We start from the raw sequence: 21,827 nt of genomic DNA, 5'->3' as shown, positions 1-21,827 counted from the left end.
CATGCTAAAAGATACTTGACCTGGGAGCCTGGCAAATTGCACTCTCTCACTTAGGGGCTTGACCCTGCAAGTGCTGAATACTCTGGCACTGATCCCACAAAATATTAAAACACATGCTGAGCTGTAAGCACGTGATTAGTCCCATTGACTTCAGTAGGACTGCTCATACGCTTTAATGTCTTGCAGGATGGGGCAAAAGTGCTCAGTACCTCCAAGACCAATGAGCTCTCTAGATGTGGTCAGCAGGGGACCTGGAGAAAGCCTGGTGATTGCAAGGAGTGGCAGGAAAAGGGGATCAGAGATTGCACGAGTCTTTAGGCACTTAATTTTACATGGCACGTAGAGTCATAACTATTCCATAATTTTTATATGATAAATAGTCACTGAACTACATGATAAATACCCTTTTCCTGAGAATTGGCTGGTCACTGCTGATTGTTACTTGATCGGTCAAATAAAGGGCATTGTAATGTCAGATCATTCAGACCTTAAGCAAGTGGGCAGCCCTACAAGTTCCATCTTATCTTCAAATGATGATTAGGAAGCATAACATGTCTAGCTCAGGCACCACTTTCAGTGAATAGATATTCATCATGAACCAGGGCTTTGGAGCTGTGCTCCGGCTCCGGAGCAAGCTCCAGGCAAAAACCTGCAGCTCCACTGCTTGAGCTCCCAAGATTCTCACCACACCTCCAGGTGCAGGTTCAGCTATACATCCCAGGGAAGGCCTGGAAAATTCCTCTACAATGGGCCCTCTGACTCTGGTTCTGCTGACAACTTCATAGATGCAGTGATAGTCCGGGCTCTATGAATCCATGTCCAACAGAAACTTATGCCTGATCTTGTGGAAACAACAGATGGGACCTGTCCCCCAGACCAGTGATGCAAGGGACCACACAGCTAGAAGCGGCAATACAGGGACACCGGGAAGCGTTACAGTTCACTATAATCAGTTCTCTGCATTTCCCTCTAATCCTCAGCACAAACTGGCTGGCATGTCATGATCTGCACATCCACTAATGAGAGCAAAAGGGAGACCCTCCATGTCCCCAGAAAATACCAGGACTTCATCAACATCTTCTAAAAGAAAAATGCAGTCACACTGCCCCTACACCAAGACTGTGACTGTCTGATAGATCTGCAACCCAGGGTCAATATGCTGTATGGCCAGATCTATGCAACATTGGAGCTGGAACTTCTGGCCTTCCGTGAGTATATCCATATATACTGAAGGGCTCATCCATCGTGTAATGTCTCCTGGTCCTGCCAGGGATCCAATCCTCTTTGTATAGAAAAAAAAAAGATGGGTCCCTATGTCTCTGTGTAGACTACTGGATGCTAAACCAAGAGGCATTTTGGATCCAATACTCCTTCCACTGATCCCAAAGCTGCTGAACCATATCCAATCTGCTTGGGTGTTCACCAGACTGGATCTTCAGTGGGCCTGGTACAGTATACACCAACCATGAGAACCTAGAGTATTTATGTAAAGCCAGAGCCTGAAGCAACAACAGCTCCGATGGGAGCTATTCTTTTTCCATTTTGATTTCACTATGACTCATCAACCTGAAACCAAGAACAACAAAGCCAACACTCTGTTGTGCAAGAGGGGATACTACAAGGAGGAAGAGAACATAATTGGGAAAGACCCTTCCTTCTCAAACTTCACAACTTCCTCAACACCAGAGTGCAACATGATCTCCTTACTTTAATCCGGTTGGCTGGTCAAGACGACCTGCTGGCCAAGATGACTGCAGTTTCCCCAGAGCAACCCAATGGTGATACCAGGCAGTAGTGTACTGTGATAGATGGAATAACATATGTCCCGCCAGGGTGCCCCCTCTTGAAAGTACTCTGGATATGCCACAATGCCCCCTTAATGAGCCATTTTGGCCACTCCAAAACCTTATGTCTGACCTCCCACCTCTTTTTGGTGACCCCCAGATATGGACAGTGATTCAGACTTACATGTTGCAGGAGCTGACATGTGTTTGTGCAAAAGTTACACTCACAAAATGCCTCGGCACCTTTATGCCCCTAGAAACTCCCACTTGACCCTGGACAGTGATTGCCATGGACTTGATATAGAACTCCCTGAATCGAATAAATGCACCACCATACTCACAGTGGTAGATCAGCTGACTAAGATGGCTCACTTCATTCCTTGTGCATAACTGGCCACAGCAACAGCTCAACATCTATTCACATGCAACTTTTGTCTGCATGGGCTCCCTGAATGTATCAAATCTGACAGAGGGTCCCAGTTCATCTCCCAATTTTTGGCATGAAGTTGTCTGACTATTAAACATCCATACCTGCTTATCATCTGCGCACCACCCCCAAACAGATGGCCAAAACAGAGTAAACCAAGTGCTAGAATGATACATGTGGTGTTTCACAAACTGCCATCAGGATTACCGGTCCTCTCTCCACCCATACGCCACGTTTGCATATAACAACACTGATCATGTCTCCACGGTCAAAAGTCCCTTTTTTGCCAAATATGGTTTTCATCCCATGCTCCCAATTGCCTCCCAAAACCTGGAGGCCTGAGATATAGTACAGCAAATCCACCACATTCAGGAAGAATGCAAGGAACACATGGTAGAAGCAAAGGAAGCCTACAAGCAAATATGTGGATTGCCAGAGACCGGAGAGACTGGAATTCAAGGTGGGCTGGAAGGTCTGGCTCTCAACCAAACACCTCCACACAAACAGTTCATCCCATAAACTAGATGAGTGTTTCTCAATCTTTTTGATACCAGGGACTGGCTTGTTGCCTTCCTAAACTGCATCAGGGAGATCTCAGGGACCGGCAGTAGTCCACGGACCAGTCTTTGAGAAACACTGAACTAGATCACTGATATTCAAGACCAGTTCAGATTTGCCAGCTAACTACCCTGTCACTGTTAAACTCTGCCTGCCGAGATCACTCAAAATGCACGCAGTCTTCCATTCACAGAAAACCCATTTCTGGACCTAACGCAAGCACCTCTGCCACCCTTCTAGCTCCAGAGCCATGAAGAATACCTTGTCCAGGGCATATTGGACTCCATGCTCAAAAAGGGGAAATTATGGTAACTTTTGGACTGGGAGGGGTATGGTCCTAGGACCCATGCTGGGAACTGGGCCTCCCCACTCCCAACTTAATAGAGGCTTTCTACAAAAGCTACCCAGGCGATGCAGAAAGATTGCCCCTAAGGGTGAAAGAGTGGTACAGTATAAGGAGAAGCAGGTCCAGAACCTGGGTTTGCAGATTCCATGGCTGGCAACCACCCCCCAAAGTAAGGGACTAAAAGCCAGATGGGCAGAGCCTAGGATAGCTGACATTCCCACAATGCCACTGGGAGGCCATGCAGAGCCACAGTCATGGATCATGGTGGAGAGTAGGCACTGCAGGAAGTACCACCCAATGGAGCCAGAGTGACAATACCTTGTGGCCCTCTGATTGGCCAACCACCCTATTTAACCCTGGAGGGTGCTCCAGGAAGTTGTCTGGGCAACCACACAGACATTGGGCCTGCTGCGACTCCAGACCTCACCTTGTCTCCTGATCTCCTGACCCTAATTTCTGCCTCCTGATTCTAGCCCAGTACTACCTATGATCTCCGGTCTCTGATCCCAGCCTGCCTTTGACCCTGACTCTTGCTTATTGAACCCGGCTCACCGACTACCATCTCTCACCTCAGCCCAGCTGTGACTGCTAGGCCAGACAGCCTACGACCCAATCCCTTACATCCATGCTGCCACCTAACAGTTCTGGCAGCAGACACACCCACCAAGACATGAGCCTCAGAGGCCCACACACACCACAGGATGTGCTGCCTGTGGAGGGCCTGATTGACAGGATATTCCCAATTCCTGATTGGTCCAGACATACTACTTAAATCTGTGGAGAATACAGGAAGTTCATCTGTGCAGCTAGGCAGAATCCCAGCTAGCTGCTGCTAAAGACTCTGCTTCCTTGTTGTGCTTCTGATACCTAGTTTCTGACTCGGCCTTGTCTTCTGCATCTGACTTCTGGTTTCTAATCCTGTATTGACAAATGACTGTTTCCTGATGTTTGGTCCTGTCTCGTGCCACTTGGCTAACTACCCATGACCCAGCACGGACATCAAGGGGCCATGTGGTAGGTGAAGCATATAACACAACACATGATTGTTCTTTATTTAAGCACACACAGAGTACAGGTCATATAGAAAACAACCACCAACCTGAACAAAACATCCTTCACTCAAGCTCACCCTTCCCTTGGGAGTCCTTCTTGGGGGACCAGCTGGTTCAGGTAGACAGGATCCCCCTGTGCCTTATCAGGCTCCTGAAGCAGCTTCCCTCAGCTTGAGCTGATGAAAATGGCCAAGGACCCCTAATCAGCTCCTGTCCTTTATAACCTTCCAGTCCCTCTGTCAGAGGACTACTAGATCAGCATCCCCAAACTATCAAGTGACTCTGTTGCCAGGCAACCCTTCCCCTAACAATCAAGTTTTCCTGGTTGGGAGCCACTCTATCATCTATGGTGTTTGTATTAGAAGAGAGAACCATCCCAAGTTAATGACCCTCTATTGCAGGGGTGGGCAAACTACAGCCCGCGGGCTGGATCCGGCCCGTCAGGGCTTTGGATCCAGCCTGCGGGATTGCCACCCCGTGGCACCACAGGCCCCACGCTGCAGCCAGCACCATGTCCCTGTAGCCCCTGGGGAAAGGGTGAGGGGACAGAGGGCTCCGCGCGCTGCCCTCACCTGCAGGAACTGCCCCCCGCAGCTCCCATTGGCCGGGAACAGGGAACTGCAACCAATGGGAGCTTCAGGTGAGGTACCCACAGGAGAGGGCAGCGCGCGGAGCCCTCTGCACCTCCTCCCCCAGGGGCCGCAGGGACGTGGTGCTGGCCGCTTTCGGGAGCGGTGCGGGGCCAGGGCAGGCAGGGAGCCTGCCTTAGCCTTGCTGCACGCTGCTGCCACCCCAGAGCTGCTCCAGGTAAGGGGCGCCGGGCCGGAGCCCGCACCCTGAACCCTCCTTCACCCCAACCCCCTGCCCTGAGCCCCCTCCTGCACCCCAACCCCCTGCCCTGAGCCCCCTCCTGCACTTCTCCCTGCACCCCTGCCCTGAGCCCCCTCCTGCACGCCACACCCCCTCCTGCACCCCAACCCCCTTCCCCGAGCCCCCTCGTAAACCCCGCACCCCTCCTCTGCTCCAACCCTTTGCCCTGAGCCCCTTCCTGCACACTGGACCCCCTCCCACACCCCACACTCCAACCCCCTGCCCTAGCCCTACACTCATAGCCCTGCATGCAATTTCCACACCCAGATGTTGCCCTCGGGCCAAAAAGTTTGCCCACCAATGCTCTATTGTGAGCCTTGTATCACTATGCCTTGGAATTTCAGCCCAACATGGAGGCAAAAGCACAACAGAGAAAGCAACTAGCCTGCACACTCAAAATGGAGATGGTGGCTTGATAAAGATATACAGAGAGAGCGTTCATAATCTCGCACAGAATTCATAAATTGTACAGATAAAGTCCCCCAATCATCACAGAACACTTGTGACATTTTCAGAACGATAGAGTGCTATGAAGCATCCAAACAGGATAAGCTTGGAGACAAGTGTCCCGTGAGCTTGGAGACAAGTGTCCCCTTCACTTCCTTCCCCTTTCCCCATCATTTGGTTCTCCCAGCTCCTGGGCCCTTAGTTCCATTCCTCCTCCTGCTGATTGCTGCAATACGAATGGATAGAGAACTGGGGTGTGGTGGGTGGCTTGAATCTATCCCATTCAAAAAGACATGCTGCTGTGTATTGGACCTGCTGCCCAGTGGCCAGGGGCCTTTACAGCTAGTTCTTTGGGATTATTTTTATCAGAAACGCAAAGCAAAGTTTGGCAGTATCTCAGCCTGTTGCAACTAAAAAAATAAAAGAGGAAAAGGTTTACACAAGCCTCTTTAAAGTTAAACTGAGTTTCAAGCATAGTCCTCATGTATAACCATTTAACAATTACTCATGTCAGAATTTTCTGTACATACTATAATTACAAATAACTCCTGAGGGAGCTATAAATGAAAGCAATTAAAGAAAAAATGCAAATACAACAGCCCTTTATAGTCTGTTTCCCTTGTTATTTGTCTGAGACAAACAAGATGGAGCAGAGGGGAAAAAATCAAAATTAAAACAAAAAAGCGGAAATTGTGGTTGTAAAATAATAAAAGTTGTCAGGGAGATGCCAGGGGAAGTGCAGTTTGTGAAACGACTTTTAACTTATTCTTAAAATGACTGAAGTTCAAGTTGACAGTATCCCCCAGAGTTACTCTTTTGAATAAGAGCAAAAACACAGGAAATGTGTTTGTTTCGTTTTTTCAAAGATTTCCCATATCATTTAAATAAATAAATGGAGATATCCCATCTCCTAGAACTGGAAGGGACCTTGAAAGGTCATGGAGTCCAGCCCCCTGCCTTCACTAGCAGGACCAAGTACTGATTTTGCCCCAGATCCCTAAGTGGCCCCCTCAAGGATTGAATTCACAACCCTGGGTTTAGCAGGCCAGTGCTCAAACCACTGAGCTATCCCTCCCTCCAAAGGGATGGATATATATATAGTCTCTATATCTCCAGAAAAACCTCATTTTCCCATATGAGCAACTCCGGCCTTAAACATTCCCATAATTCTCATACTGTATGAGACTAACTGAAACTTAGTTTTTCTTCAGTTTGATGTTTTAACAATCAACCTTCATTATTCAGTTTCTGCAGATTAAGTCCTATTTTAAAGGTTCCTGTCATTTAGAAATGTCTTAGCCAACTCACCAGTTCACCCACTTTGACTCACAGATCCAGTTATTCATTCCATATCCACCACTGAATCCTACTGCACTAGTTTCCTGCTTGGCCTTTTATTTTTAAATCTCTCTCTTCTGAGTTCCCAGCCTCTTTGCTGCTACTTCTCTTACATTAGATATTTACAGCTTTGTAACACTGACCAATCTCAAGTCATTTTATTTTGCTATTTGTATTTTGTATCAATTTGTCCAATGAAATCAGATTTCTGCTGCTTGATTTCTCTTCTGGTAGTGTTAGACTAAAGGACCCTTTCTTCCTGACCAACTGGGCTTTTGCTGCTCATTGTCACTAATTATGCTGCCATTTCCAAAGTCCTGTACACATCCATTTTGGGTGGTGTCCTGTACAAAGATGTCTCCAGCTGTTCCTAATTCACTGGTACCACTTCTGCAGTCCCTTGTCTAGCTGATCATCACATCAAACTCCCTGGATGCTGGATTTCTGAAGGTTATCAGTCACACCATGCAACAAGTTTTCCAGATCTTACAAGCACATTTGGAATTTCTTGTGTTAAGGCAGAAGTTTGCATCAGAATTTATCCGAAGCTATGGGCAAGGAAGCCAAGATGCTTCAGCACCATGGCAATTCAGCAGTTTCAGGGCAAGATGGCTCAAGGGAACCTGGGGAGGGAAACACTGTCTGATGCAACTTGCAGTCATTGCATTGAGGAACAGCCCATCCTCCGAAGACAGTGGGCATTGCTAACAAGGGATAACAAAGTAGTAGTGCACACACTCCCTTACATTTTCTGAAGCACTAGGGAAAGAGTCTGATCTGCTACTTGTAGTAGGAAGAGAGCCTGAGACATAAGCCCTTGTATCAGAAGCCTGGTATGAGGCAGGACCTACTCACAGAATCTGGCAAGGACAGGGCTGATATTGCAGAAATACACATTACTAAGAAGTGCTAAGCACAGAGTACTCACGCAAACACAACCAGATCTCAAGTGGTACCAGAACATCCCGATATCAAGGATGGTACAAAAACATTCCCCAAGGATAACAGGAACACACTAACCCCTCCTAAAAGATAAGGTCAGGATGACAGTACGTAATAGAGATGTTTTGATTAAACCAACATGTACAAAGTGATGGATAATAACTAGCCACGTCTGGGGGAAGTAACTAATTATGTCAGAGGGGCAGTACTAACTTGTTTGTATCCGAGTATAAAAATGTATCTCAGAGGGAGTATCTTTGTCCAGCTGAGGGGGGAAATGGAAAGTCCCACCATTCACTGACATGCATCCATTGACACGGGCATACATGTCTTAGGGCTGGTCTACACTGGGGGAGCGGGAAATCGATCTAAGATACGCAACTTCAGCTACGCTATTCGTGTAGCTGAAGTCGAAGTATCTTAGTTCGACTTACCTGGCCGTCCTCACGGCGGCAAGTCGACCGCCACGGCTCTCCCATCGACTCCACTTACTCCTGCTGCCGAGCTGGAGTACGGGCGTCGATTCGGGGATCAATTTATCGTGTCTAGATGAGACGCGATAAATCGATCCCCGATTGATTGATTACTACCCGCCAATCCGACGGGTAGTGTAGACGTGGCCTTAGTATCCTTGTATTGCCTGCCAGGTGCTATTACCATGCTTTGTCGACAATAAACTTGGCCTGGCCCCTTCATACTTTAACGGATCTTGTGGTCATTGGGCGGTTCACTCGAGGACTGGTGTGCCGGCAGTCTGCGCAGAGCTGGGGCAGCACATGGGGAGAACACACACATGCAGCCAAACATCTAACCACACTGCTCATGTGGCGGTAGAGGGGATAACAGAGATTTCCTCCATTAGTGCAGCACATGACAGGATTTTACCCTAAATGTGTGTGAGCAGGATTCTGCTCTATTGGTGGAAGTGGCGGTATAAATGGTCACTTTGTCTCAATCTCTTTCATCAGGCAGGTTTAAAAACAAAGTATCTACCTTCTTTGCTTTCTTAATCCCACTATTACACAACTCCAACTCCCAGAATCCTTTTAATTCCATTTCTGGAACTGCCACTGTAGTAGTAGGATTTTATGTTTGTATTTTGTATAATTTAGAATGAAGGATATAATAATGTAGCGTGTATTAAATGTATTGATGTATGATTTGGACATATCCTGCCAGCCACCCTTTTTGAATAGCAGAAAGGAATGGCCTAACAGCCATTGGTAGAGATGCATCAGCCAGAATTTCTGTGTGTCTGGACTGATTTCAAAGCAGTAACAGACCTTTGAGGGTCACCACTTTGTTGTAGGCTTAGCATTTTAAAATAAGTAAAAGAATGCCAGGATTGTTTTTCTTCTGCATTGCAATTTGATGTTCCTGTTCAAAATGTTCTATGTAAATTAATTCTGTTTTGTGTGTGAATGAGGAATGTGTGTTAAGAGATAAGTGTGAAGGCCATCGCTGAACCAGATGTTCTAGGGAGGAACTGGAGACAGATGCAAGGGCACCAGGAGGCTGCAACATGCCCCTATTGAAGTGTCAGAGGAGGGCAGATTGATGACTCTAAAGATGAGACAGGCACCTATCAATGGGGACAAGACAGTTGTGATCAAACCTAACATGGGATAACTCCCCGAGAAACTTGAAAGAACAAGATAAAGGATGAGAAGGACAATTTAAGAAAACAAGCACTCGTCAAACCAACATTGATTACAGCATGACAGTGCAAAACTCATTGGTCCCAATGAAGGAAAATCACTATATAAACAGGGTGCCTTGCCATGAAACTTTGGGTTCGTCCTGCCAAGACTTCTCCAGAGCATCGTGTCGCGGCCGACAGAACACGGCTCCTACCTACCCTTGATCAACCTAGCTGGCCACTAGATTGATCCGGACTCTAGACTGGTAACTATAACATTGACTGGAGAGAGAGAGAGAGAGAGAGAGAGAGAGAGAGAGAGAGAGAGAGTGTGTGTGTGTGTGTGTGTGTGTGTGTGTGTGTGTGTGTGTGTGTGTGTGTGTGTGTGTGTGTGTGTGTGTGTGGTGTGATTGAATGCATATGCTAATTGTTGTATCTTCAATAAACACGGCGTATTGTCTTTTCCCCTAAAAAAGATCTTGTGTGCTTCTTATAAGCATAACACCATGAGCTCTGGAACGTTCATATAAAATGACATCAGATTCTGCCTGAAGACATTTTACATGACATTGATAAACAAGATCATCAAAAACTGACAGTTTGCTTGCCACATTACAAAACTCTTACAAATAAATTTGTGAACTCATGTGTTCCTATTTAAACACAGAAAGATCTACATATCTAGCCTCCTTTAAATGCCTGGAGGGCATGTTTATATCTGAACTTCACACTAACAGGTTCTGGATTATATTAACTTCAGAAATTACAATTGCTGATAAAGTCCATCTGTTCACCGAGGGATGGTGAAACATTGTTTATCTGACAAATATCAATGCAATTATTATTTGTGGAAATCCATAAAAGAAATGTGGTTCTCAATAACGTCACAATTTAACATAAAAACACTCTGGAGTGGGCTAGGATGAGACCATTCAACCCACCTCGCTGCCAGCACGTTCCCCCTCTAAATACCTTCTTTAGCCATAGTCAAATGAACATATTGCTGCCCCTTTTTTACCCAAGTGGCCAGTCAAAGTTTGGGACCCTGAGGATGTTTCAGCTGGAAGTAGAAACTGACAGAGTCTGGTATTGTCTTTGGTGCAATCTTGTTTATTTATAAGGAACATACAAAGTCCGGCTTAACTGAGTGCAGGGGGAACTACGAACCAAAAGAGCAGTTTATTAGCTTGCAGCCCCAAGCTGCTTTAGGCAACACTGGACCCCAAAGCTTTCGTCTAACTTTTTGCAGGGTCGCACTGTGCTTTGCTTTCTCTCTGTCACTCACACGCCAGCCTGGTCACAACACCCAGTAGGACCATCCACCCACATGGTGCTAACTTCTGGGCAGATTCTATTAGGCCTTGTTTTAAGTGTCACCCTTAGTGTTTCTTACAATTATCTTAAGTGAAGGGCACCTACGCACAGAGTCTCAAAGAGGTTAGTGATCCAAGCACTCACCAGTATCTCTCAGCATAGCATTATAAAGAAAAAAGAGGTGGCTTATTTTCCCCTGTGCATTCAAACTACTGTACTAAGCAAGGCTGAGATTTACAAAGAAACCCAAGGAGTGTGAGGTACGTCTATTGAAATTCAATGGGATTTGGGCACCTCTCTCCATTCAGCTTACATAGAATCATAGAATAGAATCATAGAATATCAGGGTTGGAAGGGACCTCAGGAGGTCATCTAGTCCAACCCCCTGCTCAAAGCAGGACCAATTCCCAACTAAATCATCCCAGCCAGGGCTTTGTCAAGCCTGACCTTAAAAACCTCCAAGGAAGGAGATTCCACCACCTCCCTAGGTAACGCATTCCAGTGCTTCACCACCCTCCTAGTGAAATAGTGTTTCCTAATATCCAACCTAGACCTCCCCCACTGCAACTTGAGACCATTGCTCCTTGTTCTGTCATCTGCCACCAACGAGAACAGCCGAGCTCCATCCTCTTTGGAACCCCCCTTCAGGTAGTTGAAAGCAGCTATCAAATCCCCCCTCATTCTTCTCTTCTGGAGACTAAACAATCCCAGTTCCCTCAGCCTCTCCTCATAAGTCATGTGCTCCAGACCCCTAATCATTTTTGTTGCCCTCCGCTGGACTCTTCCCAATTTTTCCACATCCTTCTTGTGTGGGGCCCAAAACTGGACACAGTACTCCAGATGAGGCCTCACCAATGTCGAATAAAGGGGAATGATCACGTTCCTCGATCTGCTGGCAATGTCCCTACTTATACAGCCCAAAATGCCGTGAGCCTTCTTGGCAACAAGAGCACACTGTTGACTCATATCCAGCTTCTCGTCCACTGTGACCCCTAGGTCCTTTTCTGCAGAACTGCTACCTAGCCATTCGGTCCCTAGTCTGTAGCAGTGCATAGGATTCTTCCGTCCTAAGTGCAGGACTCTGCACTTGTCCTTGTTGAACCTCATCAGGTTTTTTCTGGCCCAATCCTCTAATTTGTCTAGGTCCCTCTGTATCTGATCCCTACCCTCCAGCGTATCTACCACGCCTCCCAGTTTAGTGTCATCTGCAAACTTGCTGAGAGTGCAGTCCACACCATCCTCCAGATCATTAATAAAGATATTAAACAAAACTGGCCCCAGGACCAACCCTTGGGGCACTCCGCTTGAAACCGGCTGCCAACTAGACATGGAGCCATTGATCACTACCCGTTGAGCCCGATGATCTAGCCAGCTTTCTATCCACCTTACAGTCCATTCATCCAGCCCATACTTCTTTAACTTGGCGGCAAGAATACTGTGGGAGACCGTATCAAAAGCTTTACTAAAGTCAAGGAATAACACATCCACTGCTTTCCCCTCATCCACAGAGCCAGTTATCTCATCATAGAAGGCAATTAGGTTAGTCAGGCACGACTTCCCCTTGGTGAATCCATGCTGACTGTTCCTGACCACTTTCCTCTCCTCTAAGGGTACGTCTATACTTACCTCCGGGTCCGGCGGTAAGCAATCGATCTTCTGGGATCGATTTATCGCGTCTTGTCTAGACGCGATAAATCGTTCCCGGATCAATCCCGGAAGTGCTCGCCGTCGACACCGGTACTCCTGCTCCGTGAGAGGAGTATGCGGAGTCGACGGGGGAGCCTGCCTGCCGCATCTGGGCCCCCGGTAAGTTCGAATTAAGGTACTTTGACTTCAGCTACGTTATTAACGTAGCTGAAGTTGCGTATCTTAGTTCGAAGTGGGGGGTTAGTGTGGACCAGGCCTAAGTGTTTCATAATTGATTCCTTGAGGACCTGCTCCATGATTTTTCCAGGGACTGAGGTGAGGCTGACTGGCCTGTAGTTCCCCGGATCCTCCTTCTTCCCTTTTTTAAAGATGGGCACTACATTAGCCTTTTCCCAGTCATCCGGGACCTCCCCCGATCGCCATGAGTTTTCAAAGATGATGGCCAATGGCTCCGCAATCACATCCGCCAACTCCTTTAGCACCCTCGGATGCAGCGCATCCGGCCCCATGGATTTGTGCTCATCCAGTTTTTCTAAATAGTCCCGAACCACTTCTTTCTCCACGGAGGGCTGGTCACCTCCTCCCCATACTGTGCTGCCCAGTCCAGCAGTCTGGGAGCTGACCTTGTTTGTGAAGACAGAGGCAAAAAAAGCATTGAGTACATTAGCTTTTTCCACATTCTCTGTCACTAGGTTGCCTCCCTCATTTAGTAAGGGGCCCACACTTTCCTTGATCTTCTTCTTGTTGCTAACATACCTGAAGAAACCCTTCTTGTTACTCTTAACATCTCTTGCTAGCTGCAACTCCAAGTGTGATTTCGCCTTCCTGATTTCACTCCTGCATGCCTGAGCAATATTTTTATACTCCTCCCTGGTCATTTGTCCAATCTTCCACTTCTTGTAAGCTTCTTTTTTGTGTTTAAGGTCAGCAAGGATTTCACTGTTAAGCCAAGCTGGTCGCCTGCCATATTTACTATTCTTTCTACACATCGGGATGGTTTGTTCCTGTAACCGCAATAAGGATTCTTTAAAATACAGCCAGCTCTCCTGGACCCCTTTGCCCTTCATGTTATTCTCCCAGGGGATCCTGCCCATCTGTTCCCTGAGGGAGTCAAAGTCTGCTTTTCTGAAGTCCAGGGTCCGTATTCTGCTGCTCTCCTTTCTTCCTTGTGTCAGGATCCTGAACTCGACCATCTCATGGTCACTGCCTCCCAGGTTCCCATCCACTTTCGCTTCCCCTACTAATTCTTCCCTGTTTGCGAGCAGCAGGTCAAGAAAAGCTCTGCCCCTAGTTGGTTCCTCCAGCACTTGCACCAGAAATTGTCCCCTACACTTTCCAAAAACTTCCTGGATTGTCTGTGCACCGCTGTATTGCTCTCCCAGCAGATATCAGGGTGATTAAAGTCTCCCATGAGAACCAGGGCCTGCGATCTAGCAACTTCTGTTAGTTGCCGGAAGAAAGCCTCGTCCACCTCATTCCCCTGGTCTGGTGGTCTATAGCAGACTCCGACCACGACATCACCCTTGTTGTTCACACTTCTAAACTTTATCCAGAGACTCTCAGGTTTTTCTGCAGTTTCATACCGGAGCTCTGAGCAGTCATACTCCTCTCTTACATACAGCGCAACTCCCCCACCTTTTCTGCCCTGCCTGTTCTTCCTGAACAGTTTATATCCATCCATGACAGTACTCCAGTCATGTGAGTTATCCCACCAAGTCTCTGTTATTCCAATCGCATCATAGTTCCCTGACTGTGCCAGGACTTCCAGTTCTCCCTGCTTGTTTCCCAGGCTTCTTGCATTTGTGTATAGGCACTTAAGATAACTCGCTGATTGTCCCGCTTTCTCAGTATGAGACAGGAGTCCTCCCCTCTTACGCTCTCCTGCTCGTGCTTCCTCCCAGGATCCCATTTCCCCACTTACCTCAGGGCTTTGGTCTCCTTCCCCCGGTGAACCTAGTTTAAAGCCCTCCTCACTAGGTTAGCCAGCCTGCTTGTGAAGATGCTCTTCCCTCTCTTCGTTAGGTGGAGCCCGTCTCTGCCTAGCACTCCTCCTTCTTGGAACACCATCCCATGGTCAAAGAATCCAAAGCCTTCTCTCCGACACCACCTGCGTAGCCATTCGTTGACTTCCACGATTCGACGGTCTCTACCCAGGCCTTTTCCTTGCACAGGGAGGATGGACGAGAACACCACTTGCGCCTCAAACTCCTTTATCCTTCTTCCCAGAGCCACGTAGTCTGCAGTGATCCGCTCAAGGTCATTCTTGGCAGTATCATTGGTTCCCACGTGGAGATGCAGGAAGGGGTAGCGATCCGAGGGCTTGATGAGTCTCGGCAGTCTCTCCGTCACATCGTGTATCCTAGCTCCTGGCAAGCAGCAGACCTCTCTGTTTTCCCGGTCGGGGCGGCAGATAGATGACTCAGTCCCCCTGAGGAGGGAGTCCCCGACCACCACCACCCTCCTCCTCCTCTTGGGAGTGGTGGTTGTGGAACCCTCATCCCTAGGACAGTGCATCTTTTGCCTTCCAATCGGTGGACTCTCCTTCTGCTCCCTTCCTTCAGATGGAACATCTAGTCCACTCTCCGCATTAGTACCTGTAGAGAGAACATGGAAACGATTGCTCACCTGTATCTCCATTGCTGGTACATGGACGCTCCTCTTTTTCCTTCTGGAGGTCACATGCTGCCAAACTTCTTCACCATCCTTCTGTCCCTGCTGCGCCTGCTCTGAATTTTCAGAACATTGTGGCCGTAGAAGCATCTCCTGGTGTCTGTCCAGGAAATCTTCATTTTCCCTTATGCAACGCAGAGTCGATACTCGTTTCTCCAGACCTGGGCTGCTTGAGACAGGCGAGACACTTAAATCCACTGCCACAGAAAACTTTGTGAGACAACGACATTTCTTCCTAGTTATGTGAAAGAAAGATGGCTATGGGGAAAACTCCCAAAAATGAATAATCCAGCTGTACACACAAACATGCTAACACGCATGGGAGAATCAGCAGATATATACCGTTTGTGTAAAGATTTATTTACAATCAATCAGTCGCATCCCTTGCTCGAACTGGATTGTGATTTTAGGTGCAGCCCTGAGCAAAAGGTACGTAAACTGCACCACCACAGCGACAACCCCATGAGGCACTGTGACTCGGGGCATGTCTACACTGGCAGAGTTACAGCGCCAGCAGTTACAGCGCCGCTCAGAGAGCGCTGAAGGGAAACCGCTGTTGTGTGTTCACACTGTCAGCTGCCAGCGCAATAGCATGTTCACACTTGTGGCACTTGCAGCAGTATTTGGAGCGGTGCACTCTGGGCAGCTATCCCACAGAGCACCTCTTTCTCTTCTGCCACTAAGACTTGTGAGAAGGTGGAGGGAGTCACAGGGCATCCTGGGTCCTGTCCCAATGACCTGTGATGCATTGCTTCGCATCCCAGCAATCCCTGTGCTTCCGTCCGCATTTGGCACCATCTTTCAACGGTTTGCGTACTGTGCGCCCTGCAGGAATGGATCCCGAATGGTTGACCAGTATGCTGCTCGCTCTGACCAACACGTCACGAGTGGCAACAGAGTTATTCCTTAAACTACAAAGGCAAGAGGAGTGCGACACTGATCTCGCCACACTTAGTAGATACAACACGAGATTGCTTGTGGCATTCACGAAGGTCTGACCACAGTGGAACGCTGCTTTTGGGTTCAGGAAACAAGCACTGAGTGGTGGGATCACATTGTGATGTATGTCTGGGATGATGAACAGTGGCTGCAGAACTTTTGGATGAGGAAAGCCACATTCATGGGACTGTGTGGTGAGCTCACCCCAGCCTTGCGGTGCAAGGACACAAAATGAGAGCTGCCCTACCGTTGGAGAAGCGTGTGGCGATTGCACTGTGGAAGCTGGTTACCGATTGGTCGCTAACCATTTTGGAGTGGGAAAGTCAACCGTTGGACTCGTGTTGATGGAAGTCTGCAGGGCCATTAATCGCATCCTGCTCCGAAAGACCGTGACTCTGGGCAACACGTGTGACATTGTAGATGGCTTTGCACAAATGGGCTTCCCTAACTGCGGAGGGGCGATAGATGGCATGCATATTTCAGTTCTGGCACCAGACCACTTAGCCATTGAGTCCATTAATTGCAAGGGGTATTTCTCAGTGGTTCTCCACACGCTTGTGGATCACCGTGGGCGTTTCACAGACATTAACGCAGGCTGGTCCGGAAAGGTGCATGACGCACACATCTTTCAGAACACTGGGCTGTTCAGGAAGCTGCAAGCAGGGACTTTCTTCCCGGACCAGAAGATCACCATAGGGGAAGTTGAAATGCCCATTGTGATCCTGGGAGACCCCGCCTACCCCTTAATGCCATTGCTGATGAAGCCATACACGGGGCAAGTTGACAGGGGCAAGGAGCGGTTCAACAACAGGCTGAGCAAGTGCAGAATGACTGTTGAGTGTGCTTTTGGCCATTTAAAAGTGGGCTGGCGCTGCCTCTATGGAAGCTGGACCTGGCCGATGACAATATTCCTATGCTTATAGCCGCGTGCTGTACGCTCCATAATATTTGTGAAGGGAAGGGTGAAAGCTTCACTCAGGGCTGGAGCGCAGAGGCTCAGCACCTGAAGTCTGAGTTTGAACAGCCAGAGATCAGGGCTATTAGAGGGACGCAATGTGGGATCATAAGGATCATGGATGCCTTGAGGCAGCAATTTCAAGCCGAAAGCCACTAATATTTGTTGCTATGCTTGGGAATGCAGTGCTTGTAATGCTAGGAGGTGATTGGTACAAACGATGCAATATGTGGTTTAACATAATTGTATGTTGCTTTGCAGGGCTCTTTTTGCTTTCAATTCATAGAATAAAGATTGCTTTCAAACCAACACAATTCTTTTATTAAAAAACAACCACCAGAGGAGAGAGTCAAACACAAAAAAAACATCAGCAGTGAGGGGAATGGGGTAAGGGAAGGTCCCAGGAGGAGGTGGGGTCCAGGGACGGCTAAAGATTTGTGTATGCCCAGGGATCATATCCAACCTTCTCCTTTGGAGTACAATGCAGCGGGTACTGTACTTCAGCAGGGCCAAACTGCAGAGGGATGGGTGTTGAGTGCAGTGGGAGTCCGCAGTGCTGGACTGTGAGGGGGGAGGAGTGGAATGCCGCGGGTATAGACTGGAGCCATGACATTGATATGAGTGTGTTGGCAGTGTCTGGGGGGAGCATGGGAAAGAGTTTTGTGACAGTGGCTGCAGGGGAAGGCAGGCACGGAGCTGCTCAGTTTGCAGAGCTAGTATTGCCTGGAGCGTGTCTGCTTGACACTCTATAACCTTTAAGAGCCACTCCATGGCTTCATTCTGGTGTGCCGCATTCTCCTTTCCATCCCTCTTCTTGCTGTCCCGCCACTCCTTCAATTCCTGTTTCTCAGCGGCGGAGTGCATCATAACATCACGCAGAAAGTCCTCCTTAGTTCTTCTTGGCCGCTTTCTAATTTTGCGCAGATGTTCAGACGCCAATAACAAAGAGGGAGGCTGGGCTTCCAAGGTCATCTGTGTGAAATTTTAATGCAACATTTTACAGAAGCAGTATTGTTTGCAACACAGAGAACACTGATTCAGTGATTTAAAACACAGCCAGTACTCACACACCTGTCACTAACTGGCTGACCCCAGGAAAGCACACATGAGCCACAAGACCCCCAAAATAGTGAGTAGCCGCAGGGGCAGGGTAAATCAATCTTCCTGGACCCTGCTTTACACTGGGCACGTGGCTTTTGGGGAGAGCCAGCACTGTAGGGGGGGCCTGATTATCATTCCTGTCCCCACACTTTCCACAGGGTGTGATCATTATGGAAGATATCTCGCTGCTGAGGGCGAGCGGGAAATCAAGGGAGGGTCTTCTCCAAGACTGCGGCTTCCACCCTGGCCCCCATCTGGCTCGCCTGTGCAGCAATGGTCCAATCCCCCCCGCCCCCCTCCCCCATGACAGCACAGTGGCGCAGGAAAGTTACTGTTAATGGGGCAAGAAACAAAGCAGCTCTGCTGAAGAAACTGCAGCAGCGGATTGCCCAGTATCTCCACAAGAGTTTCCTGGAGATCTCGGAGAGAGATTCCCGTGAAGTGAGAGAGTCAATCAACAGCCTGTTCCGCCGCTCAGACTAGGCATGCGGTGGGAGACAAGGCTGCTTTCTGCAACTGTCCTGCCCCCAACAACTCGCTTCAGCAATTTCCAAAATCAAATCCACTTACCAGGGGCCTCCTCTCCTGCTTGCGCTTCACCAACATCCGACAGCTATGACTGGCTAGCCTCCTCCGGGATAGAAAAGAGCTCCTGGCTGCATGCATCTCTGACCTCCGAGTCATCCTCTGCCTCTGGGTCCCCCACCCCCTCCACATCCTCATCCAAGATTTCCTCCTCCTGGCTCGGTTCACTCTTGACTGGCATGCGAGCCAACGAAGTATCCACAGTGGTCTTAACAGTGGATGTGGGGTCGCCACCAAGTATTGCATCCAGCTCTTTGTAGAACCAGCAGCTCGTGGGCGCAGCACCGGAGCGGCGGTTTGCCTCCCATGCCTTGTGGTAGGCGTTCCGCAGCTCCTTCACTTTGACTCTGCACTGCAATGTGTCCCAGTCATGGCCCCTTTCTGTCAGGCATTGTGAAATCTGTCCATAGGTATCATAATTCCTATGGCTGGAGCGCAGCTGGGATTGCACAGCCTCGTCTCCCCAAATGCTGATGAGGTCCAGCAGCTCGGCATTGCTCCAAGCAGGGAATCGCCTGGCGCGTGGAGCAGGCAGGGCCATCTGGAAAGATGCTCTGAGACCACTCCACGCATCACCGAGCAAACAGGAAGGGGACTTTCAAAATTCCAAAGGAATTTACAGGGTGGGGATGACCCTTGGTCACCTGAGGACAGGGCAGTAGAGTTCAAACTGATAACCAGAGAGGCGAGAACAGGCATTGTGGGACACCTCCCGGAGGCCAATTGCAGCATTGTAATCGACCAGTGTCTACAGTGGCACCACGGTGCTGTAGCCCCAGCGCAGAAAGCTGTACTCCTCTCATTGGGGTGTTTTTTTTAAAAGCGCTGCAACTGCGCAGTTTCTGAGGACTAAGTGGCTTGGCAGTGTGTACATCTCTGGAGTTACAGTGCAGAAAGTTTCTTTACTGCGCAGAAACTTGCCAGTGTAGACAGGGTCTCGGACACACACCTGAGATACAATTCCTCCCTTGCTTCCTCCTTGCTCCAAGGTGGTGGTAATTTGCTGCTACAACAAATTAGGAGGCCCTCTGCCCTGCCTTAGTTGTGCTCATCAGCAGTGAAGCACCCTCAAGCAAGTGGGAAAGACAGAACTAAAGGTCTGTCCATTCCCTGCTCCCACCTGCTTCAGAGAGTTTACTCTGTCTTACTCCCTTGTAGAGACCACCATCCTGGTAGCTGGCCATATGCAGAGTGGGGAATATGCTGCACCATCTTCAAGGATCATGCAGTGAGCAGGAAAGCCTGCACTGCTCCCAGGAGCAATTCTGGTAGGGTCAGACTCTTGGAGACTCTAGTTGGAGACCTCACAGACTGTGTGGCCTCTCAGAACCCCCTCTGATGCACCTGACGACATAGCAAAATCTACTGATGTGCCAAGTAGGCAGGTATTCCAAGGCACCATCTAGCCTTTTGAGGTGCAGAAAAATTTAACAATAGTTTGCCTACTTGCAATTTGACAATCGTTATTAAACTAAACAAAGGAGTGTATGGTTCACAGAAACCTATAAAAAACATAGGGCCAGATCTCAGGCCTGCCAAATCTCTTTTGTACCACTCTGGCAGCACAAAGGAGAATTAAAGTGCCCCAAGTGGACAGCTGGGAATTTTTCTGGCTTGGGGGAAACCCCAATGTAACATAAGTGCTATGCCAGATATGGGGGAATTTCAGGGGGCATGTTGAGGTCAGAGCAGTTGTGGCTGAACTATTCTGTGCACAAGTGACCTTGCTGATGTATCAGCCTCTAGCCAAAGTCAGTGCAACTTAGAGTGGCCCTGAAACTGCTCCAAGTTGTGCCAGCCTCAAGAATTGAGGGGTGTGGAAAGGTGGCAAAAAGCCACCTTTGTGCTCCCCTTCCTGAAGTTTTAAAACATTTGGGTTTCATTTTTAAAGACTTACTGGAGTATTGTGAAATTTGTAAATGCCTGGATAGCGCTGCATTGGAAAGTGGGAGCAGAGTGTCTGGGCTGTGGAACATATTAATCATGGAACACTCCACATCACAGGATATTCTTAAAAACCTACCGTATAAACTCATTCATAAGCCGAATATTTTTGGTAAAAAAGTGATGCATCAAAGAGCGGGGGTCGGCTTATAAACGGGTCTACACCAAAATTTGATGATTTTAAACTCTAAGGAATCATTGAATTGAATATCTAATACATTGTCGTTTTGTTTACCTGGAGTGTCTGCAGGCATGGCGTGCCACTTCCCGCAACTCCCATTGGCTGGGAACGGTGAACCGCGGCCACAGAGAGCTGAGGGGCTCCATGCCTGCAGACGCTCCAAGTAAACAAAACGTCCCGACCCGCCAGCGGCTTACCCTGACGGGCCGGGAGCCAAAGTTTTCCAACCCCTGAAATATAGGGTCGGCTTATGAAAGGGTCATACAGTTTTTGCTATTTTTACCTAACCATCTTGGGGGGGGGTTGGCTTATAAACGAACGGGCTAATGAACAAGTATATACAGTATACGGTCAGCAAGAATACTAGCCTGTAAACTCTTCAACGCAGGGACTGACTCTTTGGTATATGTTTGTACAGTGCCTAGCCCAATGGGTCCCTGGCCTCTAGCTGCTACTGCAATACAAATAATATCTCAAGGTATGAGCTTGCAAATTATCCTACACAGTTGATCCCTTTCAATTGCTTCTTCCAGTTGCTTCGTAGAGCAAGATGGGGGTAGAAATTAGGAGGACTGGAATTACTATCTCAGATCAGACTAGTGGTCCATCTGGTCCATTATCCTCGCTCTTTTTGTTGTTGCTCTTCATTTCTGGTACTTGGTCACTTGCAGTGTGTACCACAGCAGCATGAATTTGGACTTCATCAACCCAGGACAGTGGTACTAAGCTCACTGCAGAATTTGTGTCCCTGCAGAACAGAGCATTCCGCTATCTACTAATTAAGAGGCTGGTTAATATTTTATGGTGCTCTCCAATGTGTTCACAAGATGCTAGCCATCAAAGAAAAATATTTAATTTTTTTCATCTAAAGGGGTTTGAATAAATACATACTGTTCATCAGGCAATAAAAGCGCTTATTTCTCTTGCCAAATAAAACTATTTGAAGTTAACTTTTCAGTTTCTCTGTAAAGTCTTCTTCATTTCATTTAAATTGTCTACATATTACATCACTCACTGAAAATGCCTGCAAAGTTAGTGACAAGATTTTTATCAGGCTGCAAGAATAGGAAAAACATGCACGATCCGTG

General features: G+C 48.1%; 1 protein-coding gene across 2 annotated transcripts in view; it reads right to left on the bottom strand.

The window, feature by feature from the left end:
- The window catches only part of APBB1IP (amyloid beta precursor protein binding family B member 1 interacting protein), a 106,638-nt gene that overhangs the window by 65,818 nt on the left and 18,993 nt on the right, over positions 1-21,827 (bottom strand). Inside the window, exon 1 of one of the 2 annotated variants that reach the window (XM_065398801.1) lies at positions 14,990-15,012. The exons of the other annotated variant lie outside the window; for it this stretch is intronic. Coding sequence (XP_065254873.1) covers positions 14,990-15,001 — 12 coding nt within the window. The 5' untranslated portion in view covers positions 15,002-15,012. Of the gene's footprint in view, positions 1-14,989; positions 15,013-21,827 lie in introns of those variants that run through there. 2 annotated transcript variants of the gene reach the window in all.

Source organism: Emys orbicularis, chromosome 2, assembly GCF_028017835.1.
Source record: "Emys orbicularis isolate rEmyOrb1 chromosome 2, rEmyOrb1.hap1, whole genome shotgun sequence".
Taxonomy (NCBI): Eukaryota; Metazoa; Chordata; order Testudines; family Emydidae; genus Emys; species Emys orbicularis.
Note: the sequence above shows the minus strand (reverse complement) of the source record. Positions and strands in the feature narration are given on the sequence as shown.